Source organism: Onychostruthus taczanowskii, unplaced genomic scaffold, assembly GCF_017590055.1.
Source record: "Onychostruthus taczanowskii isolate IOZ18803 unplaced genomic scaffold, ASM1759005v1 scaffold13, whole genome shotgun sequence".
Classification (NCBI taxonomy): domain Eukaryota; kingdom Metazoa; phylum Chordata; class Aves; order Passeriformes; family Passeridae; genus Onychostruthus; species Onychostruthus taczanowskii.
The window spans coordinates 6,900,106-6,923,867 of NW_024498462.1; the positions used below are offsets into that span (position 1 = coordinate 6,900,106).

The following is a 23,762-nucleotide window of genomic DNA, read 5'->3' on the forward strand; positions in this document are numbered from 1 at the left end:
GCGGGGCCCTCCCGCGCCCCCGGTGAGGTCGGGGACCCCGCGCACCTGCTCGGGGTTTGCCCTCGCTTGCAGCGCCCCGCCGGCCGTGAGCCCGCAGCCCCGCCGTGCGTGCCGGGCCCGCAGCCGGAGCCGCGGGGACACCGCTCGCACCGCGACGCGCTGGGAGCAGAAAAATGGGACGAAAGGAGAGGGGCCGGGAAGAGGGAGGCTCGGTGCCATCTGCCCCCGGTTCTCCCGGGGTAAAAGTTAGAGCTGGCTTCTTCCTTGAGCTGCTGCTCTGTGCCGATTCTTCGCTTCTGGCTTTTCCCCCAAAGAACAAGATGGAGAAGTCGGTCGTGTTTCTGTGCCATCTTGTCCATTTTCTTCTAATAATCGGGGGGCAGATCAAAGATATGCATTATTGCAAACTTTTAAAGTAATCTGGAAATACCTGCTACAGCCTTGTCTTTAGAATGGCTTATAGGGCAAATATAACAAGAGGATGTTTCTTATGCTTAAAAGAAAAACAATCATTCTAAAACCAGTGCCCGTTTGGAGTGCCATTTTAGCAAAAGCAATAGCCAGGCTATGGATAGCATAAATTTCTTTACTGCTCCCTAACGGAGTTCAGCACAATGTTTTGGATGTCTACTTATGTTGTGGTAAGCACTGCAAGTTTTGGGGTATCTGTTTGGGATAAATCACAGAGAAAAGGCTATTGCTGTCTCTTAAAAGCAGAGGTAGCAAAGCTGCCGTAGCTCAGCTGCTGTGCAGAGATGTATGCCAAGCTCAGGAGCACACAGGAAAATGAGCTGGTGGGGAATACTTTGAGCAGAAATTAATGTTGAGGGAGAGGATTTTGTCAGAGCTGCCCTTCAGCAGCTATTAGAGAGATACTGGGTGTGAGTCTGTATGCTGAAGCAGCTGCAGGCATCCTTACAGAAGTACAAAACCACTTTCTCTCTATGTTCATAGCAAGGTGTTTTCAGAGAAGGAAAAAATGTAATTAATATCCCAGTATAGAGCTGAGTGGAGCTAGTCACATTGTCTCCTCAGTTTAACATCTCTTTTCAATATCAAGTTAGAAGATTATGGCTGATTTTGTCTGAACTTGAAATAAAAGCTTTTAAATTTTTTTTTTTTTGTAATCTTATGAGGAATATTGAAAAGCTTTGAGAAAATTTCCAGTTGAAACCTTGTTTCTGTTCTCTGTTGAATGTTGTTGTGTGCCAGTCCTAAGCTGGAAAACAACACAGAAATTAAGAGTGAAAAACATGATGGTGCTGAAACAAGTACAGCATCTACAAATGGTGTTTCAAGACGCTCCTTTCAGAGTGGTTTTCGTGGTACCTTTTTGCAGCAGTTGTGATGGCAGTGCAGGAGCACTGGCTGGGGTGTGTGAGTGCCCTGCAGACATCTGCACCCACAGCCCGTCCCTGCCCGCCGGGGGCTGTGTGAGGAACGCGTGGCTGGGATTATTTACCCTCTGCTCATTTGCCAACCAGACTGTAGCAGTAATCAGAAGTTTGGTAATTCTGTGGAAGCAAGACGGATTCATCCTTTCTCCCCTTTCAGAACAGATCTCTGTAAGAAATGGCAAGTTTTCTCCAGTTTTGGTCCCACTGTTATGGTTTTTTAAAGACGTTTATGGGACACTTGCATGTAAATGGTTACATTGAAACTGAAGTGTGGCACAATGATTGTATTTGTGAGGCAGTACATACAGAATGGCTTAATATCTTAATGATTTTTGGGTGATTTAGAAGCCTAGATTTTCTATTATTAACTTATTTGGCAGCTGTAGGAGAGTAACGCCAAATGCAACCTGCAGGAAACAGTCACATACCTTTATCTGCAGCCTGTAAAACATGGCTTGAAAGACCAAAAAGATCATTGATAAAATATCCAGCCTGAATCTTGGGGTCCTCTAGCAGTTATTTAATTTTTTTTGTTTGAAATTAGCAACTATCCAGCTATTTATTCCAGCTGAGGACTAACCAGTTGTCAGGCTCCTTGCTCTTAGGACCAGTGATGTCCCTGTGGTGCAGTCAGACCTGTGCTCTGGAAATGAGCAGAAGGTTTGTGGGTGGAGAGCTTTCCTTCCAGAGACAGCAGGGCAGTCAGAAAGGATGGTGCTTTATTTTATAAACCTCTCTTGCCTTTCACGTAGGGCAGGGACGTTGGGCTGGATGACCTCCAGTGGTCTTTTCCAACCTTGCCCTTCTGTGATTTTGTGCTCTCCTTCTGTTGGGTTTTTAAGCCCCAAGTTTAGCCCTTGTCTGTGATTTCAAGCTCATCTGTGGGTGAAATGATCCAGCCCCGTGCCCATGGCAGCTGTGCCAGCCCAGAGCATGGAGAGGGATGCTCCTAGGTGGGCTGGAGCAGGGGTGGAGGAGCAGGGGGGAGCTGTGCTTTTCCCTGGGCTTTTCCCTGTGGAGAGCTGTGCCTGTGGGAGAAGGGAGATCATCTGTAGCAGCCTGTGTGGGTTGGTATGGCTGCATCATTGTTGGGCTGAAAGGATCTGCTGGGCATAAATACATCCTGCAGATCCTACAGAAGGGCCCGTGGGCACCTGGGGCATCTCTGAGACAGAAAGTGCCCAGCAGGGATGGTGTGCTCCTCTTTCTGGAGAATTTGGACAAGGAGGTTGTGCTTGGCTTGACCAAGTCTTCCACCAGGCCCTTTCTGCAGGTGCTTCACTTTCACCTCGCTGTGCCCAGGCTGCCAGGGAGCCCTGGGCAAGGGGGGATGCCCAAGGTGGTTTGCTTTAGGGAATGCACTCCACAGTGGTGAAAGCTGCTCCTTGTCCTTGGGACACGTTCCTGCTCTTTGAAACACCCAGAGAAGTGCTGGGAGCCTCTGAGGTGGGAATACCCTCACCTGCTCCCAGGGCCTGTTGGAGAGCCCCAGGCTGTGGGAATGGGATGCAGGGTGGCCCCAGCACCCCACAGGCAGGGGCCCCTACAATCCATTATCCTCCCAGCCATTCTTGCAGGTGCTGGGTTGTATCTACATAATATGTTAAATATGATCAAAAGGATTGTTCCACAAAGTGACACAAAGATGGCAGAGCACATGCAGACCAAACACGCCCCTGGAGATCTTGCTGAGTGTGGTGTCACAGCCAGCTTTCCTCTTGGCTGGTGGAATCACTCTTTTATGTTTATGCTCATTTGGGAGATCTATAAATATAGAAAAGAAAAAAAAAAGCCCTCATCATCAGGCAGCTGTAGATGAGTTTTACTAATCCACAAATTCATTATTCAAGTGTCTAAAAATACCTGGTCCTTGCTGAAAGTAGAGGAGAAGTGGCTGTTACTGGTGATGTCTTATTTGCATGGAAAGCTGTGGATGCCTTATGATTACAGGCAAATTTCCCCTCTCAGAACAAGCAGCATGCAGTGGGGTTATTTAGCTTGATGCAAGTAGACAGATCAGAAAGTATATAAATGTCTAATGTGAATATTTCTCATTAGCTCAATTGCCCCAGGCTAGAGGGGCTGGGAGACTCCAGTGTATCTAAATGAGCTTTGCAGAGCTGCAGTTCTTGAGGCTCTCTTCACCTACGTCAGAGCAATGTTAGTGAAGGTGAAAAGTGGCAGGCAAACCCAAAAATATTCTCAAGTCAGAAGAAGGGAAATTCACCATGGTGTGGTTGGCAGTGGGAGGAGAAATTTGTGGTGCTGTGACTCTCCCCAGATGGAATCAGCAAATTCTGTTGTGTGTGTGTGTGTTTTTAGGGTCGTTCAATAGAAGAAAAAGAAATTCCCTCTACGTAACTGTGACTCTCCTCATTGTGTCAGTATTAATTCTAACGGTGGGCCTAGCTGCTACAACAAGAACCCAAAATGTGACTGTTGGAGGTTATTACCCAGGGGTTATTGTAAGTATAGAACTCCTAGGTAGGTCTAGAAAACTTATTGCCTACAAAGTCCCTTGTAATGCTGAAACTGTTATAAAGGGTGATTTTGTCCTGAATATTTTGCTTAGCTACTTCATTACCATTTTATTTATTTGTTTTATTATTATTTTGCACCTGCTGCACATTCCCATGCAAAAATCCCATCCAAGCGGCACCTTCCTCTGAGCTTAGGTAAATTACTTGATTTTGAGCTAGTGGTGAGACAGTTGAATAGATTTTATGTCAGTTGAAGCAACTTTAGAACTTCTTTGTTTACATAGATCACACTAAGCCCAGGCAGAAGTAAGGCAAAGAAGGACCTTACTGCCAAAAGCAGTTGAGAGACCAGATTTTGAAATACTGGTAACATGAACTTGTGGTCATAAAGTTTACTTGCAGAAGTGTTTAACAAATTGGAGTCCCTGGATGAGGAGCTGTGGCAGCTTGCCAGGGGAGCATGTACATCAAAGCCACGAGCATATCCATTTCTTCTTTTTTGTTACCAGCAGCTGAAAATGGGAAAGAACCATATTTTAGCTTCACATGGCTTAATTTAGAGAAGACCACTGGTGTCCAGCCTTCTTGCCATTAGATATATGCTCTCTTACAGAAGCATGAGGGGCAAGTACTTCATGACCCTCCTGGCATGAGCAGAGGTCTGACACGAGCTGGACAGCAAGTCCTGCTCTGTTCCTCTGCATGTCTAAGACATGCTGAAAAAGAAGCACTGAAATGCAATCACATTACGTGTCTCAGTAGATTAAATGCAGCCAGTAGCCCCAGCTAAAGGTCCTGGTCAACAGCTGTAGGATGCTGCACATTTGATTTGGAGCCTTGAATTTGGAGGCTTGAAACCATTCCAGAAAACCAGGTGGAGACTTGTTCTTGTCTTATTGCTGTTTGATTTATTTGCCATGCATTGCTGATCTCAGGGAGATTTTTACTTTCTGTGCCCAAGTTCTTGTACAGCTGAAGAAAAGAAGCCTTTACAGCCATTGCAGTGTGGAACATTGTTACAGATTATGTTGGGTCTCTTTGGTTTAGGTTTTCTGGCTTGTCCCAGTATTTCCTGCATTTAGGCCTGATCTTTTTAAAAGAGAAGTATAGAAGGAAGGTGTTGAGAAAGATGACAGACTGGCTGCAGACTCTCCACACTTCCTCTGCACTGTGCCAGCCTGAGCTGAACCTCGTGCTTCAGAGCAGGTCCTGCAGGCTGATGCAAATGGGCAGAGTCTGCTGCTCACATCCCCTTGACATCTCCCGAGCTATTTATGGTCCAGAACGTCAGCATCGCTTTCACTTTTCTGAGGCTTGGTCTGCTCAAGGAATTAATGAAGTGCTGGACTTGGGAAGGGCGTTGAGTTACTTCATTCAGAGGCACCCTGGCAATTTGTGTTTGTCACCAAATTCCCCACCTAGGTTCATTAATCTGCTCCGTGGAAACATGTGATGACCTCACCTGTCTTGCTGCACAGGAAAACATTTCAGAGTGCTGCTGGATGCTTCAGAAGGTGCTTAAAATAGCTGATGTTTCATAACAGGCTGGGATTTCTCCCTTTACTGGGGAAAAAGGGCTGGCTGCAGTGAGTGAGTGTTCTGTGAGCTGTCCTCAAGCAGATAGAGCCAGAAGTGTCTTTGTATGCTGGGCAACTTCTCTGTGTGTGGAGCAGTTCCATGGCTGGAATCATCTTAGGGAACGTAGAATCCTGAAGTCATAGGATACTCTGAGTTGGACAACACCCATCAGAATCATCAAGTCCAGCTCCAGGACAACCCCAGGAATCACACCATGTGCTTGAGGGCATTGTCCAAATTCTTCTTGAACTCAGACATCAGATATCTCATTGCTGCCATGCCTAAACCACCCTTCTTTCCTCCTTCAACTTGTGTTTCTTGGGCAAGCACCTCTTGTGCAAAGATGTTTGCTTCAATGCAGGGGATTATCTTCCCAGGCTTCTGCTTCCAAGGAAGGACAGAACCAGGCACTGGAGATCTTCCACACATCAGTAGGATTTTGTTTGGTTGGGTTTTCTGAGGGCTTGATGTCTCTAGTCCCAAGGAAGGACAGAACTGGAGACCTTCCACACATCAGTAGGATTTTGTTTGGTTGGGTTTTCTGAGGGCTTGATGTTGTTTTTTTCTCTAGCAGCTCAGTTCCTCTTTGATTGAACTGGAGAAGCTGAAGCAGAGGGTTCAGTGACATCCTGTAGCCAGGGTGCCTTCACCCTCCTCCATGAGCTGCACCCATGCCTTCACAGCTGCATCAGGGAATACCTGAGCTGTGTCTCTGTGGGAAATGTCCTCACCTGTGGCTGGGTGACAGACCTGGGACAGAGGAGCCCAGAGCACAGCAGTGATGTTCAGCAGACAAGAGTAATGCTCAGGTGCAGAAGACAAGGGGCCCTGTGGGAGTGAGACTGTGAGATAGGTGTGGTGTCTCCAAGTTCCAACAGCTGCCAGGATCTGTGTAAATTACTGACCTTTCTAAGGCTTTCACTGGCAAACCTCTTCTGTGATGGTTCCTTGCCAAGGATGTTGGCTTGGGGCTTTACTCTGGAAAAGCACATTCACTTTGTGTCCTGTCCTCCTTTCAGACAGATCCCAGGGGACCACATCCACCAGCAAATAAATGATGTAACTGAGGAACATTACTGAGATCTTTTTGTCCCATCATAGAAGAATGAGTAGTTCTTCCATTAGTGCAATGAGAATTCCTGTTAATGAGAATCCACCAGTTTATTTGGTCTTCACCTGCTGGATCTACAGACTTGCTCTAATTTCTTCTTTTTGAATTATCTTAAATTATCTAAAGCATTTCACCTTTTGTTTTGAGGCTGCTCTGAAACACCATGTGGATATTTCTCTTAAAGCTCAAAGGGCACAAAACATTTTTCTTGAGCATTTGCCTTGGGTGTGTGTTACCACACAAGTTCCTTCTGCTAAATATCACTAGATTGAAAATTACACCTGGATCCACGTCATTGTTAATGTCTGGATCTCCCAATTTTTTTTTTGCTTGGACTTGAACTATGAATGTGTTACTTTAGGAAGGTGAGGGTGTTGTTTGCCTAAGCTAAATAATAAGTTAAATAATAAGCCCAGAAGCACTGGCAGGTCAGTGTGGGGCAGTTCAGCAGTGCCCTAGGTCTCTGCCCTGCCTGTCCCCCCAGTGGTAAGCAGACCCTGGCTTCGCTGCAGTGCTTCCCACCATGTGCCTGATGTGGGGACAGGGGTGTGCAGGAGCTCTCAGTGCCAGCCAGGCTGTGGGGAAGCAGAGCCTGCTCAGCTGCTCCACGTTAATCCAGCTGCTCACTTGAACCCTGAGCCAGCTGCCCTCCCTGCCTGCACTGCACCAAAGCTTGCTGGGCTTAAGCAGGGCAAGGGAAGACTGAAGCCCAAGTTTACATCACATCTGTGTCTGCTGATCTTGCACATGCCTCTGTCAGTAGTGGATTCATCAAACCTTTGTTTTCTGTTCCTGGATCTCAAAGTATTGATTCCAGGTTAGTTGACTCATTTTTGAACCACTACAGCTTGTCTCATGCCTTGTTTTTCTTCCTGGGGAGTTGGCCAGCTATTAGGAATTCTCACATGGATCTTCATGGGCCCTTGGTCTGTTGTCTGGATTTGCACCTCCTTAGTATGACAGATCCAGCTGTGGGACTTTTCCAGTGTTTCTCATTTCGCCAACCCATGGAAGTGGGGTTGGATATGCTCTACACCAACCAAGGACCTTTCTCAGTGTGCCACAATCCTATTTTTGCATCTCCCCTCTTAGTCCATGGCTCCTGCTTGAAGTCCCTGTTTCTGTCCCGGCTGGGGTGTGCTCTGTCCTAGAAACTTCTTCTTAGTGTAGCTTAAGGCTATGGAGAAAGGAGGTGGGAAATTGCTTTCCTGGCTGGCTTCACTGAGCTGAAATGAGTGTTGTCAGTTACAGCAGCAAGGAAAGATGCTTTTGCAGTGCCTTATTCTGTTGGGCCAGTGTGAGCTCTTCTGCTAGAACACCCTGGCTGATGCATCCTCACCCCTGGAAATGAGGGAGGAGTAAAAGACAGAAAACTGCTAAATCTTCCAAAGTATAAACTTCCTTTATTTCATGCTTCACACTGAGGAACTCTCTGAGTTGAGAACTGAGGTGGTTGCTCACAAGCTCAGTGAGGTCGCAGAACCTGGTCCTGGAGGATTTAGTGCACTGGTCCTGCTGGGTTTGCATCTGGAGGCTCCTGAGTGTTTGTAGGGCTGCTCCAAGACAGCAATGCATATCCTCATCCACCAGCCATTCCTCAGCATCACTGGGGGGATGGAATTCAGAACTCATCCTTTTGGTTTCTACACACGCTTTTAGTGTCATGTGTGGGGTACACCTGATAGTTCCTGCTAGTGAGAGACTCCACTGATTTCTTGCTGAAGGAAGAGAGCTCACACATCAGCAGAATGTTCTTTTGCTGCTTCTGGATTTTATTGTGTTCTGTTTGTAAAATCTGTTGGGTATCATGCTGAACTAAATGCTAACAATACATTGTTTTTCAGCTTGGTTTTGGGTCGTTCCTTGGAATAATCGGATCAAACTTGATAGAAAACAAAAGACAAATGGTAAGTTCTTTATAAAAACTTTTCTTAAAAAATGACAGTAACTCAAATACTGTGTGTAAAGACTATTATTTTAGGTTTTCCTAACTCTTCCAGGGTAGTGTTGCATACCTCTTGAGAACTGGAGCTGGTTTCTGGCAGCCTGGGATCAGTCCCCTGTGGGCACTCTGCCTCACTGTCTCACTCAGGAGAGCTGAGAGCTGCAACCCCCTGGCCTGTGCCTGCCCCAGGCTCTGGCAGTGAGATCCTGCAGCCTTGCTGAGATCCCTGCAGCCTTGCTGAGATCCCTGCAGCCTTGCTGAAATCCCTGCAGCCTTGCTGAGATCCCTGCAGCCTTGCTGAGATCCTGCAGCCTTGCTGAGATCCCTGCAGCCTGTCCTGCTGAGCTGCTGGGATGGAGGGGGCTCAGGGGTCAGGTTAGCAGTGTGTTCTGCTGACCAGCGCTAAGGCAGGTTCTGCAAAGGCAGATGGGAGGAATTCCTGTCCAAATCCAGAGTCTGCCTTTGTGCTGCCTTTGCTTTGCACTTGGCATGCTCCCTGCAGAGCAGGAGGAGAGGGTGAAGCAGACCCTGCAGGAGATGACATTTGCCTTTCCCACAGTCAGACAGCGTGCAAGGGAGGTGAGTTTCCCAGTGGATATTTTTGTTGTTTTCACCCTGGCTCTGCAAGAGCAACATTTCCCTGTTCTTTCTGTCCTAGCAGGGTTTCAGCCTCTTGCTCATCATGTATTAGCAGCATGTCAGTGTCTGGTTGAGCAGTGAACATATTGTGCCAGTCCTGGACTCTTCACAGGAGTGCCCACAAGTGACAGTGTGGCTCTAACAGTGTGGTTTGATTATTCTGAAGAGCCCTGGGTGGCCTGAGCTTATTCTTTTCATCTCTCTATCATTTTGTGTCCTAAAAAACATTCATGACCCAGCTTTGCAGGGATTGCATCACTGCTGCCTGGGCTGGCAATGAGCATGTCTCCACTCAGATGGCAGAGAGGACATGCAGTAGCTGTCACTTATCGTCCCTGTGCTTTAGTCACATGTCCTCCTTACCCAGGAGCACTTCACAGTGGCAGCTTTGTCCATTGCATCTTTCTGTGGTACCGCTGGCCGTGGAGGATTTATTTTTTTCAACCTCTCTGAACTCCCCCCGTGTCCTAGTTTGCTAAAAGGCAGCCTTGGTCTGCCTTGTTGTGCAGCTGAAGGCAGAAGAGCCAAAAGCAGCTTGTGCAGCTGTGTTCTCTGCATGTTTCTGTCTGTGAGGTGATGCTGAGTGAGGGGTCAGTGAGCCAGCGTGGCTGATGGCAGAGCTAACCTGAAGGATCACTTCTCACTCCCCCAGGCTGCTGACAGGAGCAGACCTCTCTGGTTTTACCCACCCATGTGTATTGACTTCCATGCTATGCCTCTAGAAGGGCAGGGCAGGAGAGCTTTAGTGCCCACGGGAGGGCCAGCTGCCCAGGCAGCTCTGGCACACACCCCTCTGCCCACTCTGCAGCCTCCCAGTGAGGAGTCAGCAGTTTGCACGCCTTTGTGTCATCTGTGCCCTGGAAAAGTAAGGACCAGCACCTTCACAGCCCACCTGGGGCTGCACCATCACCTAAAGGGAACCTCAGCCCAGGACACTCCTGCACTTTCCAAACCCAGTTTGTCTTTTGTTGTCTGAATGCTGCTTGGTGTGACTGACTCCATCTGGAGTTCCACGAGTGAAGATCAGTCAATAATATCACAGGGCTCTAGAGAAGGACTTCTGCTTGCTACAGGAACAGTATTATCAACCCCAAATCAAAAACAATCTTGTTGGCAAGTTGAAAACTGGGATTTTTAAAATTAAATTTGTCAAGAAAATTAATCCACAAACACCAGAGGTTTATGTCCAGAAAGCAGACAGAGAAGTCCTGTAACTTTATTCAAATAAAGGGAGAGGCCATGGGTTATTTCCCCTGGGGACTCTCAAAATTTTTAGGGGATGCAGCCTCTTTTTTCTCCTCATTTTCCAGCCTCATTTTGCTCTCTCTTTCCCCACTAGCTGAGGTACATGAGAGGTACAGACTTCCTGAAACACCTAATACTCCCTTCTAATGTATACCCCCCTGTTTTTCTTTTTCCTTGTGTCTGTTCTTTCTCAAATCCAGAGATTCAGTACAGCCTCCAGTGAGTAACAGTCTGTGGCAATTAGTGGAATTCCTGTGGAATTTATGGTTCCCCCCATTGCTTCTTTCTCCTCTCCATATCTGGCCTTATCTACCATCAGGCCCAGTTTGTTTGCAAAGACATTCTTTTTAAAGACATTTCTTCTTTTTCATTCCTTTCCATTTGTATGTTTCTATTTGCTGTTTGATTTTTTTCTCTACCATAAATTTGCAGTGTTTGGTTTTCAGGCTTTTCTTTCTACATCTGAGAGGGAGAAAACCTATGTAAATAAAGTGAGCATCAGGTACTTACCTCTTGGTAGGGCTGTTATGAAAGTATCATTAACTTTGTATTTATTTTAAACCACCATATTAGCAGCTCCTGTCTGTGAGCAGAGATGACTGACAAATTCCCTAATTGTGTATATTTAGTGTTTGGCTCAATTCCCATCTCTAAGGCTCATGCTATTTAGGGCAAATATCCTCTTTCATGTGTGTATGAAACAAAAGACAGTACTGAGGAACACTAAACTTGCTACAAAATACCCTAAGCCATAAACCCCATGTCTTCCACCAAAAATGGACTTTGTCTGCTTGTGTGGTTTCCCTAGAGATGGTGTGGGTTGGGATCCAGACCTGCAAAGGGTGGGGCTTGGTGGGGAAGAAATGCAGGAGTTCACAGCTGACAGAAACGGGGTCAGTGTAGGATCCGGTCCTGGAAAACTTGTCACCTGCTGCCATCTGCAAGTGCTCTGTGGCACAGCATCAAATATTCCAGTAAGAGCTTGTTGTGATCATGACACCTTCACGTGCTCTCTGGGATCCTTTCACAGCCTGCTCTCTCTGCTGCTGCAGGTCCAATGCCTGTGCCTTGAATGCTTGCCTCATCTAGAAAACCATTTGATTTTCTCTCATTTTTAAGTAAGCCATTTCCACTGCTCCAGCTGAGCCCTCTGGCATTTCCAGTCATTGTTCAAGCTGATCTGGTCTGTATGTGAGGTTACTGGAGCAAGATCTGTTTTCACCTAGGGTGATGTAGATAACACCAGTGTGATTAACCTAAAAATCCTGAGGTGCTTTAAAAACACACATAGGATCCTTCTGGATTGTATTGGTCTGGGGGGTTGGCTTGTCTGAGAGCTGGAGCCTTGGGCAGTGGCGGGAGCCAAGGTTTTCAAGCAAACTTGGTACCTGGATCTTTAAAACAAACATCCCCAAGTCAGGAGACCTGAGGTGTGTGTCAGTGCTGGCCGGGCTGTTAGCTTTGTATTTGGGCTGTAGAGATTTTTACTACTGCTCACAGCTCCCCCATGCCCACAGTCACCTTTGTACTCGTGGAGAAACAGTTTTTTAACAGCTGCCAGCAACTGACACTTGAAGGTTTCGGTCACCAGAGTTGGAAAACCACCAGGGAGCTTCCTGTTCTTTACACTGAAATACTGTCAATATATTGAAATAATGTATTTCAATATATATGAACTAAGACTGAAAGCTGTTCCCCAAGCTGCATTTGTGAACCTGTCTGTGTGGGTGCTGTGCTTGCCCTCCCCCTGCAGCCCTGCTGGTATCCCCAGTGTGCTGTGGCAGGGGGGATCGGGATCAGCGTGGGAGCTCTGTGTGTGAGGAGCTGGTCAGGAGCCCAGTGGCAGCACCTGGGTTCAGGTGTGACAGGGGCTGTGTCAGCCCTGCTGCAGGCTCCCCCAGCTGAGCACTGGCTCTTTGGCAGAGGTGGTGTTTGAAGTGGCATAGTGGGAATAGACAGTTTCTCATACCTGGATTGGAGATTATTCCTGCTTCACCTGCTGAATGTTTTCACCCTAACTTTAAGGATGGGCAGGATGGGGCTAGTGGAAAAGGATCTTGCCTGTCTGACTGCCCTTCTCAAGCTGCAGGTGGAGGGAAGTCTGTGTCCTTGCAGCTCTCCAGTGGGAGCTGGGTGGACTGCTTTCACCCTAACTTTAAGAATGGGCAGGATGGGGCCAGTGGAAAAGCCTGTCTGACTGCCCTTCTCAAGCTGCAGGTGGAGGGAAGTCTGTGTCCTTGCAGCTCTCCAGTGGGAGCTGGGTGGACTGTGCTTGCCACAGCCTGGCACCGAGCCCAGCCAGGCTGCTGTGGGGTGTTCAGCACCCATGGCATCAGCTGGTCACTGCCCTCTGCTCTCGTGGCTTTGTGCTTGTGCCTGCAGCCGGGTGTTGCTCCCTGAAGGCACAGTCCCAGCAGAGAGGTTCGCACATCTGTCTCCTGCATCTCACAGCTCAGGAGGTGCTCCCAGGAGCAGCTCCCCACGGCGCTCCAGGGTGAGGGGAGAAGAAATCCTCTGTCTCTCCAGGGCACAGTTGAGGACAGCAGCAGCCAGAAGAGGAGGTGTATCCTCAGCCCAAGTTTAGCCTGTTGGACTCATGAAAAAACCTGCATTACTCTATCAAGTCCCCAGAGAACCAGTCTGGCACGATGCTCTACTGTGCCCCGCTGCCAGAGCAGACAGAGCCACTGCCTCAGCCAGAGCAGTGTGTGCAGCCCGGGCAGCATTCGGGTCATTGATTGCTCCGGGGCTCATCGACTGTGCTCTACATATCCCTGAGGAGAGGACACTGATCACTTGGTGGTGGAGAGGCAGCTGACGCTTTGCTTTGTTTTCCTTTCTCAGCTGGTTGCATCGATCGTCTTCATCAGCTTTGGTGTGATCGCTGCGTTCTGCTGTGCCATTGTGGACGGTGTCTTTGCTGCCAGACACATAGTAAGTGCTTCCAGGAAAACACACTCCTGCAGTACTTGCATCTAAGAAAACAAGTGATGGTGTCTGCAAGCCTGTATCAGGCCACATGAAACCCTGTGAATATATATCATGTGCTGGATGCTGCTTTAAATCACAAGCTTTAGAAAAATGTTATAATTAAAAAAAATGGCAGAAAGCACTAAGATCTTAAAGCTTTGCTTTGGGGTTTTTTTGGCTTTATGTGTTTATTGAGTATCAGAACACTTAAGATGTAATGTGAATTACAGCTATTGCCAAGGGACAAGATATGAGCAGTAGCATCTATTTTGTTTTAAATGTTGGCAGAGCTGGTTCTTAATGCAGAGTGAATCACAATGCTGTAGTAGAACGAAGCAATTTGATACAAAGCTCACTGAAGCATTACAGTATAAACAGGAAACATTTGCAGTAGGTTCTCAGTTTCCATTTGGTGACTTAAAAAATTATGAGCTGCTGTCATGACCAATCACTAGTACAGTGGGATGTGCAAAAGCTTTAGTTATTATTATAGAAATAAAAAGACGCAATTCCATTTCAGCTTTTTGATTGAAATTTGCAACTGCAAACAGGTTTTTTTTTTTCGTCCTGCAGCTTTGCAGTTTTATGACTTTTTAAAAAATTTTTGTCAAAAAGGGATTAAGAAGACAGATTTGGAGTTTGTTTGTATCAGAATGGAAAGGAATTTCAGAAGGTCAGAATTACTCCCTGTATCAGCTGGCTAGTTGTGCTCCCTGTGAAGCTGGCTCTTCCCTCCTGCCCCTGAGTATTCCAGTGGTGGAAAGGCAGGATTTGCTGGCAGAGCAAAGGGCAGCTCCTCTCACTTGTGTGATGGGTGTCTGTCTGTCTGGACAGAAACCAGCAAGTCTGGGCCATCTCTGACCCCCTTTGCAAGGGTGTGACCCCATGGGCTGGTTGTGGCATGAGCTGGCAGCTCCCCTGGCTCTGGGGGTGGCTGTGTGTCTGAGGCAACCAGAGCTGAGCAGTGTGAGACAGAGGCTTTGGTTTCTGCCTCTTGATGAACAGATGGGCTTTTGGCCTCACTTTACCACCTGACAGTCCAAAAATATCACTACCTTGCTGGAAATGTGCTCCTGCCACGCCAGCACAAAGGATTTTTCCTATTGCCAGCTGCTGCCACTGCCCTGCCAGCCCAGCTTTGGATCAGACACCTGGAGAGCCGGTCTGGCAGCTCCTGGGAAGGGCTGGCTGATGTGGATACACCTCTGGCATTGCTTTCCATGCCAGAGGTGTATCCACATCAGCCAGCCTCCATGAGGCTTTGCCTTGGAGATCAAGCTGCCACAAAGGGAGGCATTAGTGCATGTTTGTAGGCTGGAACGCTGATGATCCTCCAGAGCTTTCCCACAAGACACTGAAGAGCACAGGAAGGACAAATTTGTGAACAATTAATGAAAAATTGCTATGATTCAGCAGGAAGAACCCTCAGAAATCTTTAAAGCAGACCTGGGATGTGTCTTTTAGTTCAGGATGGCCACTATCACCCAAAGAGCCCAGCTTGAGAGACTGCTCCTACCATGCTGGCTGTAACAATTTGATGCCTCCAAGGACCAGGGTTAAACATCACCCGGGGCTCAGGGGACTGGGGTGGGGGCTGCAGAGCTGTTGCTGCATTGAGGAGCTGGTGTGAGATCAGGGTTGTGGTCGATGCCCCATGTGTGGCAAGGAGGATGAGTGGAGAGACGCAAATCTTGACTCCATGTTTCAGAAGGCTGGTTTATTATACTACATATTATATTAAAATGATACATTAAAACTATACTAAAAGAATAGAGAGAAAAGGATTCATCAGAAGGTTAGAAAGAACAGGAATGGAATGAATAACAAAATCTTGTGAGTGCTCACAGCCTGGACACAGGTGGCTGTGATTGGTCATCAAGTGAAAACAATCCACATAGGCTAATTTAAGATGCACCTGTTGGTAAACAATGTCCAGACCACATTCCACAGCCATCAGATAATTAACTGTTTACATTTCTTTTCTGAGGCTTCTCAGCTAGGAGAAAAATCCTAGCAAAGGATTTTTCATAAAATATCATGGCCACGCAGGGTCTCTCTAAAGTCTGGTCCCTTTCCCCAGCCCCTTTGGGTGAGTTTGTCTTTGCTGCAGGGCTAAGCCTGGCGCTTTCTCTGTGCAGGACCTGCGGCCGCTGTACGCGGGGCGATGTCAGTACTACTCCAAGAGTACAACCCCACCAGAGGTGAGAGCCCGTTCTGCTGTGCCCTGCTGCTTGGAGCAGGTGGGGAACCTGCTGCCAGGCAGCTGCTCCAGTGTCCTGGAGGTCTGCAAAGTGAGGAGGGGTGGGAGGCTGTGCCTGGGGTGGGAGCAGGGTGCTGGGAGCACTCGGGAGGTGGGATCCCCATGTACTGCCCCAGGAGTGATGGAGCAGATGGAGAGGAGGGCGTGTAGGGTAGGAAAATGCACCAGTTTCTCCAGGTCTGCAGCTGTGCATTCATAGCAGCTGGGTGGAGGGTTAAGGTTTCACACAGCAATAATTTCTGTGTATATGAGAAACAAGTAGCAGCCTCTGCACCTCTCCTGTTGTGTTCTCCAAAGAGAAGCCTGTTGGGGATGGATGATCTTGCCACATACTGATGGTGTGTATGGATGTTTGTCTGCCTTTGCTGAGCACTGATTATCTCTCAGAGCTTTCCTCACAAGTCCACAGGTAGTTAGGTAGTTCTGAATAACCATTATATACCAAATTAGAAGGCCTACAAAGTTAAATGCTAAACATTTAGCAGTGTGGGAGTGGTCCACTCTCTTTTCAGGCCGAGGACTGTCCATGTGTTACCACCCTCAGGCACACACAATTAATCACTTTGGTCATTTCTGCACCACTATTGGAATCTGCTCTCAGTTTGGGCCATGCTATTGACAGCTCTCTGCTCTGCCTTGCCCTGGGGTGAGGTGGGTTGGTTCAGCAAGGCCCTGGCTGCTTGCAGGAGTTGCAGAACCTCCCTCCTCTGCAGGCAGGTGCTTGTGTGTGAGCTCCCGCAGCAGAGGAAACGCTGCTCTGCTCCAGCCAAGTGCATCTCTGTTCCCATAGGAAGGCTTCGTGGGAGCAAGATAAGGAAGGAAAAATCTGCCTGGGGCTTATGTGGAGATCACTGAGAATTCTACATGTAGAGCAGGCCAAACACCAGCAGAAACTGTGTTTGGGGATTGTGTCCTTCTGTGCTTTATGTATTTTTTTTCTGTATTCACACAGGCGGTCTGTCACCCACAGCGCCGTGCCCCCTGCACACCGAAAATAAAAACCAACACCTGCTTCTGCTGTGACCTGTACAACTGTGGGAAGTAAGCCAAAAATGCCACTCCTGGCCGTGGGAAGGGCGAGCAGTGTCACGCTCCTTGGCGATAGCTCGCAGCTCGTTTGCAGGATAGTTAATGGCAGTTGTTGTGGGAAGGGACCTTAAGCTGTGTTTGTCAGCAAGGAGGAGTCCCAGACAAAAGGTAACCAGGTCAAGGTGGGTGTGAAATACGGCAAGGCCATCCCAGCTATGGGTGAGTATGCTCTGGGCCAGCCCAGATGGAAAAATGAAGAGCACTTTCATGCTTGGTGTCCTCCTCAGGTTTTCCACCTATTGAGTGTTGCTTGTCCTGACACCTTCCTTCTCTCTTGGCACTGGGTTTTGGTTTTTTCTTTGACAATATTGAAGAAGCAAAAAAACTGGGACAGTGTTCTTCTTTACCTTGCCACCATTCCATTCCCCGCCGTGCTAGCAGAGGAGAGTTAGCAGGCTGGTGCCATCTGTGCCTTCATAAACCAGTGTCCTCTGCCCAGTGAATGTCTTTCATGCTCACTCGGGGCTGGAAGGTGAACCAGCTCTGTGCAGTGAGTCAGGAGGAGGTTCCCAATCGAGAACCACTGCAGAGCAATCACACCGCTGAGATCTGGCTTCTGTGCCTAAATCAGCTTGATTTACAGCATGCGCTGCTTATATCTTGTGGAGTGTCCAATGTGTGTTAGCAAGGCATTAATAAATCGATTTTTTTACTGCTGGCTCTTGCCTAGAGCTGTTTCAGGCTTAGCATTTCTAACAGTACTTGGCTGGGCTGGCCTCCACTTAAATCATTGACTGTGGTGGAGGAAGATCAAAAGCTGCTGTTGGGAGAGGATGGGTGGTTCCCTGTGCTGGGAAGTGTGATCCCGGTCTCTGTAGGGCTTTGTGTGTGTGAAAGAGGCGTGAAGCTCATGCTTTCCTTGAGTAGTTTACAGAATACAATCACTTTTTACTCATTCTTTCCTTGGGCAGTTTACAGAGCACAATCCCTTTTTACTAGCTGAAGAGAGGATACTGATTGGAGAGAGAACTGATTGGAATGGAATGGAAAAGCTTAAAACTTTTCTGTGTTTTTCTTTTGTTTTTGTTGGTATTTTGCGTTTTTTTCCCCGTCCTGGCTCTGGGACCTGCCCCTGACCCACTTTCCCCTCTCTGATGAAAGATACCAGCTGTTGCTGTTTCAGTCTTGCTTAGTACCACGCAAACCTCCTGCACTGAGGAGGTGCAGGGTGATGTCTCAGTACGAGAGGCACGGACACTCAAGACTGGTTAGTGCACATGTAAAGGATGGAAACCGTGGCAAACGTGGCAGCAATCTTGCATTCTTGCTGGGAGCCCTGGCTCTGGCAGCACGGGACAAGCCCCTTCCCGAAAGCCCCTTCCCGCTGATCAACGAGGGATGTTCTCCCTGGGGGATCCGTGCTCTCACACATCTCCATAGGAAGGAGCACTTCAAACAGCACAATCAGGCTTTATTGTTAGAGGGTCACCGAGAGCTCAGGTTACAGAGGTTGTGCCAGCCAGCGCACAGTTTTGTAACCTGAGGTGCCTCGATTCTGCCTGAAATCCTCATCTGGTTGTGATGTTCCTGCAGTGGCCTCCTAAAATGAAATGTGGGAGTAAAAAGGGTAAAGAGGCAGAAGTTGAGTAATCAGCAGAGGAGGGTGACTTCTGTGAAAGGGGGCAGCTTCCTGCAGGCCTTGTGGAGTCTGCTGAACCTGGATCTCCTGTTCTTGACCTTAAATATGAGCCAGTTCTTCCACCTTTCCTCAAAGCTCTCATGTGCTCTGAGCTGAACCCTGTGTGTGAGCTGGGAGATAAGTCATTCATAAGCGCCTGGCACTGTTTGTCCCTGATAAATTTGTTTTGCTGTAGGCCACTACGCTACATCTGGTAAGCTGTGCTGAAGGCCAGCCTGTTCCCCACCCTCACTCAGAGAGGTCATTCCCGAAGAATTCCTCTGCAAGGCTTCAGCCCACTTGCTGCAGGAGTTGCTTTTCTTTTTCCAAAACAATGACCTGACCAGATTTGGCTGAGTTTTTTCTCTCTCTTTTCTGCGTGTGGAAAAGGTTCAGAGTGTGAGCAGAAAGATGAAGTGCCCAGCTTGCTGAGGGGCTGTGAGGGGCCGGTGGCTGGAGCAGGGCACGGAGCTGGAGCTGCTTGGTGGCCGAGCCCTGGCAGGAGCCGTGGTGCCCCTGTGCTGCCCCTGCCCATCCCACCAGCTGCCCTGGGGCTCTGGGGAGCAGCCAGCACTGCCTGGGGGCAGCTGCTGCTCCTCTTCCCAGGGTAATTCCAAGACCGGTTTGTCCTTGGTAAGCCCCCAGGACCTCTGTGGAGATTTCAGATTAAAGAAATAACAGGCAGGTTCAGACACAAAGTCATTTGTTTCAGAACAGAGCCAGTAATTGGTTTCAGACTCCCTTCGTGCAGGGAGATCATGGAGCCACAATCAGGGGGTCCAGGAGGCTTTATCCCCACTCCACTCCCTCGCTAGTAAGGTCCAGGTCATCACTGAGCTGCAGAATGCATTTTGCTGTCCAGCAGTACTGCTTGGGTTTTATGATATGTGGTGCATTTTTATTTTTTTTTATCATTACTGTTGTTTTTTTCCTAATCTAGCAGAGTAGAGATTTCTGGAGGGTACTATGAGTACATTGATGTCAGCAGCTGCCAGGACATCATCCACCTTTACCACTTGCTCTGGTCGGCAACGATTCTGAACATAGTCGGGCTGTTCCTAGGGATCATTACAGCAGCAATACTTGGAGGCTTTAAAGACATGGTAAGAGGATATCAATTCCTTGATGCATTAAAGAAAACAAATCAGGCAAATTGCCTTTAAAAATAATTATGGAAACTACTGGTATTTCAATGCAAATGATCTTTGCATTACTTCAGTCAGGGTGGGAAGAAGGGCAAGAAATAACTATAACGAAAAAGTGAAAGTGATTCACTTTTTGCTCTTGTTGTCACCACCTGAGCACAGTTAGACCATACTAACAGAATTGGGAGACTGTATTTTCAAAAGGAACCATCAGAGAGGCATTGGCAACACCAGGATGATTGAAAATAAACTCTTTCGTAAAAATTGATCTTCCTTTTCATAGTGTTCACATTCTACAAGGAAAAGTGTGGTGGTTGCTCATTAATTGTTGATTTTGTAGTTTAAGCAGCTGTGTTAGGCTGAAACTCTCCATCTAATTTCATCATGGTGCAGAACCTGAGAGGGTGAACTGGGGACCAAAACCAAACTTCAGATAATGAAAAAAATACTGTTCCAACAATGTGAGCTTTGAAATACCTTCACTTAACCAGGCTGCCTGTTACCTTCCATATGGTACAACACAACAGCACAAATGAAGGAATAGAACTGAATGTTCAACAGACACATTTGGGGCTTTTTCAGTCGCTTATGACTCATTTGGAATAACACAAAAACATTCACACAGAAAAGAGATTTGTTGTCTTGGCTAAATGTTTTTCTTACAAAGAAATCTTGGGCCCTGCACTAAGGGTACGTTGTTTCAGAACTCTGAACTCTTTTCAGACTCACCAATATCTTCCCAAATAAAACAGGAACACGTTCCTAGCTGTGCATCACGGCCCTTTGACATTTGATCCACACCAGAGAGCCTCTGCAAACAAAGATGTCTAGAAATGAACAGCAATGCACAAAATGCACCAAATAACAGAGCAATGTGGAAGTAATGAATAATTTCTCCTACTTGTGAAGAAGTAAATCTGTCTTGGGGGGTACTGGTGTGCACTGGGCTACTGCCAGCTTGTTGTTTGGAATCTGAAACAATAAGGGCTGTGGAACGAAGTGACCTTGGAGCGTAGCTGCTGCCTGAGAGGGAACTGGATTGCCAGTTGCTAATTCAACAGAGTTGACATCTAAAGACACACAGTGCTCCTTTAAATTATTTCTGCTTTCATTCAGCTCTCAGCTTTCTGTGACTGGGTTTGCAGCCTCATACTCTCCTCTTTTTGTTTTGATAGACTCCTTCCCTCCCTACGCTGAACTGCAGTGTTGAAAACGCTCACCCTTCAGTGACCTACTACTCCAGGCCACAAGTGACATCTTACAACTCCTACTACCACAGCACTCCTCACCTGCCTCCCTACTCTGCTTATGACTTTCAGGTGGGCAGCATTACAGGATGTTTCCTTGTTTAGCAGCAAGGTTAAATCCAGGCAATCTGCAGGACTCTGGGCCTGTCTTTCTGTCATTCACACAGTTTAATTTTCTTGTTCCTGCAGAAAATACCAAATTTTTCCTACTAGGCATTGGTCCTTGGCAGTGCTCTCTCTTACTAAGGCAGTGTTTTCCTGAAAGCTGTCCTTGAAGTGAAGGCAAGAGGGAGGACCTGCTGCCTGCCTGCCTCCCCATCACTCACTAGTAGAGATCACATTAAAAATGGGCACTGCCTCTGGCACTGCAATGTTCTGAGGAGAGAGGCAAAGCCAGGTGATCAGGTACTAGATTTTATTAGGCCAACTACTGTGTCTGGGAGAAATAGAAGAGCTTTTGGAAACAAGCTATTTGAGCTGAGGACACGAGATGCCTGAAAAGTTATTTTGTTGTGGTTATTTTCCACATACTTCAGCTGGTCTAAGAGGGGTCCCTGCAAACATCCCCTCTGCTGTAATGCATCCCTTCGTCTCTGAGCTGTGGAGCTGTGCTGTTGGAAACAGCAATTTCATGTGAACCTTGCTGTCAACAGCAGCTTTCACTTGCTGAAGCAGATGACATTTCCTCCTCTGCTCTTCTGGCAGGTGGATGTTACCACAGGGGTGATGTTAATTAACACATCACACTGCTACCAGGACTAGAGACTTTTTTTTAATTAACAAGAGTTAGGAACTTGGTCATCAACAAAGAGGTGTTGATAGCCACCACGTCCCTCATCTGAGCCGTGCATTGGAGGTAACACAAATCTAAACCTTCCTGGGTCTGCTGCTAGTGCCACTGGACAATGCTGTTGTCAGGGCTCCTCAATAGAATTGAACCCTTAAGTCAGAACTTCTAGGATGTATTTGTGACTCACTTTTGAGATCAATGAAACCTAGGACACTCACTGGTGCTGTGTAACTTGCTGCAGTTACAAAAATGCCAACCTCAGTGCATGCCAAACCAAGCTGTGCTACAAAGTCCTTTTCCCAGTTTCTCAGCAGCTCTAAGCACTGTCTGACCCAGAGCTTGCCAGCGTGGCAGCCCAGCTCCTGCAGCGAGCCCAGCATGGGTGATTTCCCTGCCTTGTAACTGGAAGCACTGCTGGGCTCTGCTGACACAGCTCAGCCAGACACATCAAAGCGTCCGGGTCCCACTGCTGTGAGCTCAGGTGTTGGCTCAGGAGACGGCACAAAAGCTGGGCATAAACTCAATTCATCTAAATTTAATGTAGCCAAGTCCCTCTTTAACATGAAATTCCAGGTCTAAGCCTTGCATAAGCTAAGCCCAGGGAACTTGGGACCTGCATTAGCTGAGCCTCTGCTGTGGAGACTCCCTTGCCTTGAGCCCCACTGTGCTCCAAGCAGTGACCCTGCCACCCTGACCCCTGTCCCCTGACACCCCCGGCACGTGGAGCACGCCCAGCCATGCCTCTCAAATCCCTTCCAAAGGATGCACTCCCTCTGGTGCAAGAATGCTTCCCACTCATTCCACACATTTTTCACAGGAGAAAAACAACACACCAGAATTCCTAAGGAAGCCTGGGCCCTGGCAGAAACCTGGCTTTCACACACAACTCTAAAATGGCAGACCCAGTTCTCTGGTTTTTAGAGCAGCTCATTCACTGTTGCTGCTGGCTGGTGTGTGACACCCAAGATTTGAGAGGAACTCATCAGTTTTCACTTGAAATGCAGGAGAACACAGAAGTGATGAGATTTTTTTTTTTAAAATATCTTCAATTTTGGATCTAAGGAGCCTCATTTTTCAAAACTGTTACTTACAGGCTGTGCTTCCTCCGAATGCAACAAGTTATCTGAAGTGTTATTTGTATGTACACGATTCACTGAGGTGAACCTTGAAATGTTAATTTTGAACTGTTTGGTAATGAAGTATCAGTTTGACAAAATCCATTAGGAAATGGTTACATTAGAGCCTTTGCTGTCTCCCTGCAGCATTCCAGCGTGTTTCCAGCCTCCACTCCTTCTGGCCTCTCGGATGACCCCCAGTCCCTGTCGCCATCTCCCAGCTATATGTGGGCCTCCAATGCACCACCTCGTTACTCACCACCCTATTTCCCACCTTTTGAGAAGCCGCCACCTTACACGCCATAAAGAACGTGGGAAAGAAGAAAAAACATATTTGCCATCGAAATAAGTGTGAACATTTTGTATTTATATTTTACTGTGGGAGGGAGCAGGAGAATACAGAAGATAATTGCAAATTAAAATATTAGATTGGGCTGTCCTTTTTTGCGAGACTTATTTCAGAAGTTTTAACAATGGCCTGTGACAAAGGGGACAGACTTCTGATGTTTTAATGAGTCACTGAGTAGCAGGTGACCTAAATTTCAGCCTCTTTGGTTCATGTAGTCCTTGATTTTTAATCAAGTGATCCAACACAGATGACAGATTCTGGTCTGCCTTACTCCATCTTGTGCCAAGCTGAAGTAAGGGTAGCCAAGATCAAGAGTTGCTAAAGATTATCAGTTTGAGGTGAGGGTGCTTGCAGACAGCACCACTCAACACTGGTTTTGTTTGGCCTTTGGGCTCCAGTTGCTGGGATTTTGGCTGGGAGGACACAGGACCTAGCTCACATCGCTCGTTGGCCCAACACACTGGAAAAATTTTGGGGGGAACCGTGACAGTGCCTCAAAATGTAACCCTGTTGAAAAGGATAACATCATAGGATAGCCTCATGCATGTGTAGCAAAATAATCAGAATATTGCTTTTTTGAGGGGGGGCAAGCTGTTTTTATTTCAGGTTGCTTCTTAAGATAAAAGATGAAATGAAGTTGTCTCTCTGAATTCTGTGTTAGTAATGCTGAAGTCAAACAGTTTGGGTGGTTGCACTGCCTAAATTGTCCTTGTATTCCTATAAAAAACCATCAGGAACTGTCTACAAGTCACCGGAACAGTGCAGTAAAAATGTTATTTATTTA

At 47.4% G+C, this 23,762-nt stretch overlaps 1 protein-coding gene across 3 annotated transcripts; it reads left to right on the forward strand.

Annotated features, from left to right (window-relative positions):
- Window positions 1–3,610: 3,610 nt before the first annotated feature.
- TMEM255A (transmembrane protein 255A) lies at window positions 3,611–23,762 on the forward strand. 3 transcript variants are annotated; one of them, XM_041396326.1, is made up of 8 exons: window positions 3,611–3,862; window positions 8,411–8,473; window positions 13,240–13,329; window positions 15,504–15,566; window positions 16,578–16,666; window positions 19,273–19,435; window positions 20,653–20,796; window positions 22,777–23,762. In XM_041396326.1, the coding sequence occupies exons 1-8, from the start codon at window positions 3,626–3,628 to the stop codon at window positions 22,933–22,935; spliced, it is 1,008 nt and encodes a 335-aa protein (XP_041252260.1). In that variant the 5' UTR covers window positions 3,611–3,625; the 3' UTR covers window positions 22,936–23,762. The 3 variants fall into 3 exon arrangements, with proteins under 3 accessions (XP_041252260.1, XP_041252261.1, XP_041252262.1); XM_041396327.1 differs by having other exon boundaries at window positions 19,276–19,435; XM_041396328.1 differs by lacking the exons at window positions 3,611–3,862; window positions 8,411–8,473 and adding an exon at window positions 8,914–9,090.

Excerpts from the sequence above, each read along its gene's own strand:
- TMEM255A (XM_041396326.1), top strand. The coding sequence starts at position 3,626 with ATGGTGTGGTTGGCAGTGGGAGGAGAAATTTGTGGTGCTGTGACTCTC. Across the intron at positions 8,474-13,239 it reads TAGAAAACAAAAGACAAATG|CTGGTTGCATCGATCGTCTT; the intron begins GTAAGTTCTTTA and ends TTCCTTTCTCAG. Across the intron at positions 20,797-22,776 it reads ACTCTGCTTATGACTTTCAG|CATTCCAGCGTGTTTCCAGC; the intron begins GTGGGCAGCATT and ends GTCTCCCTGCAG.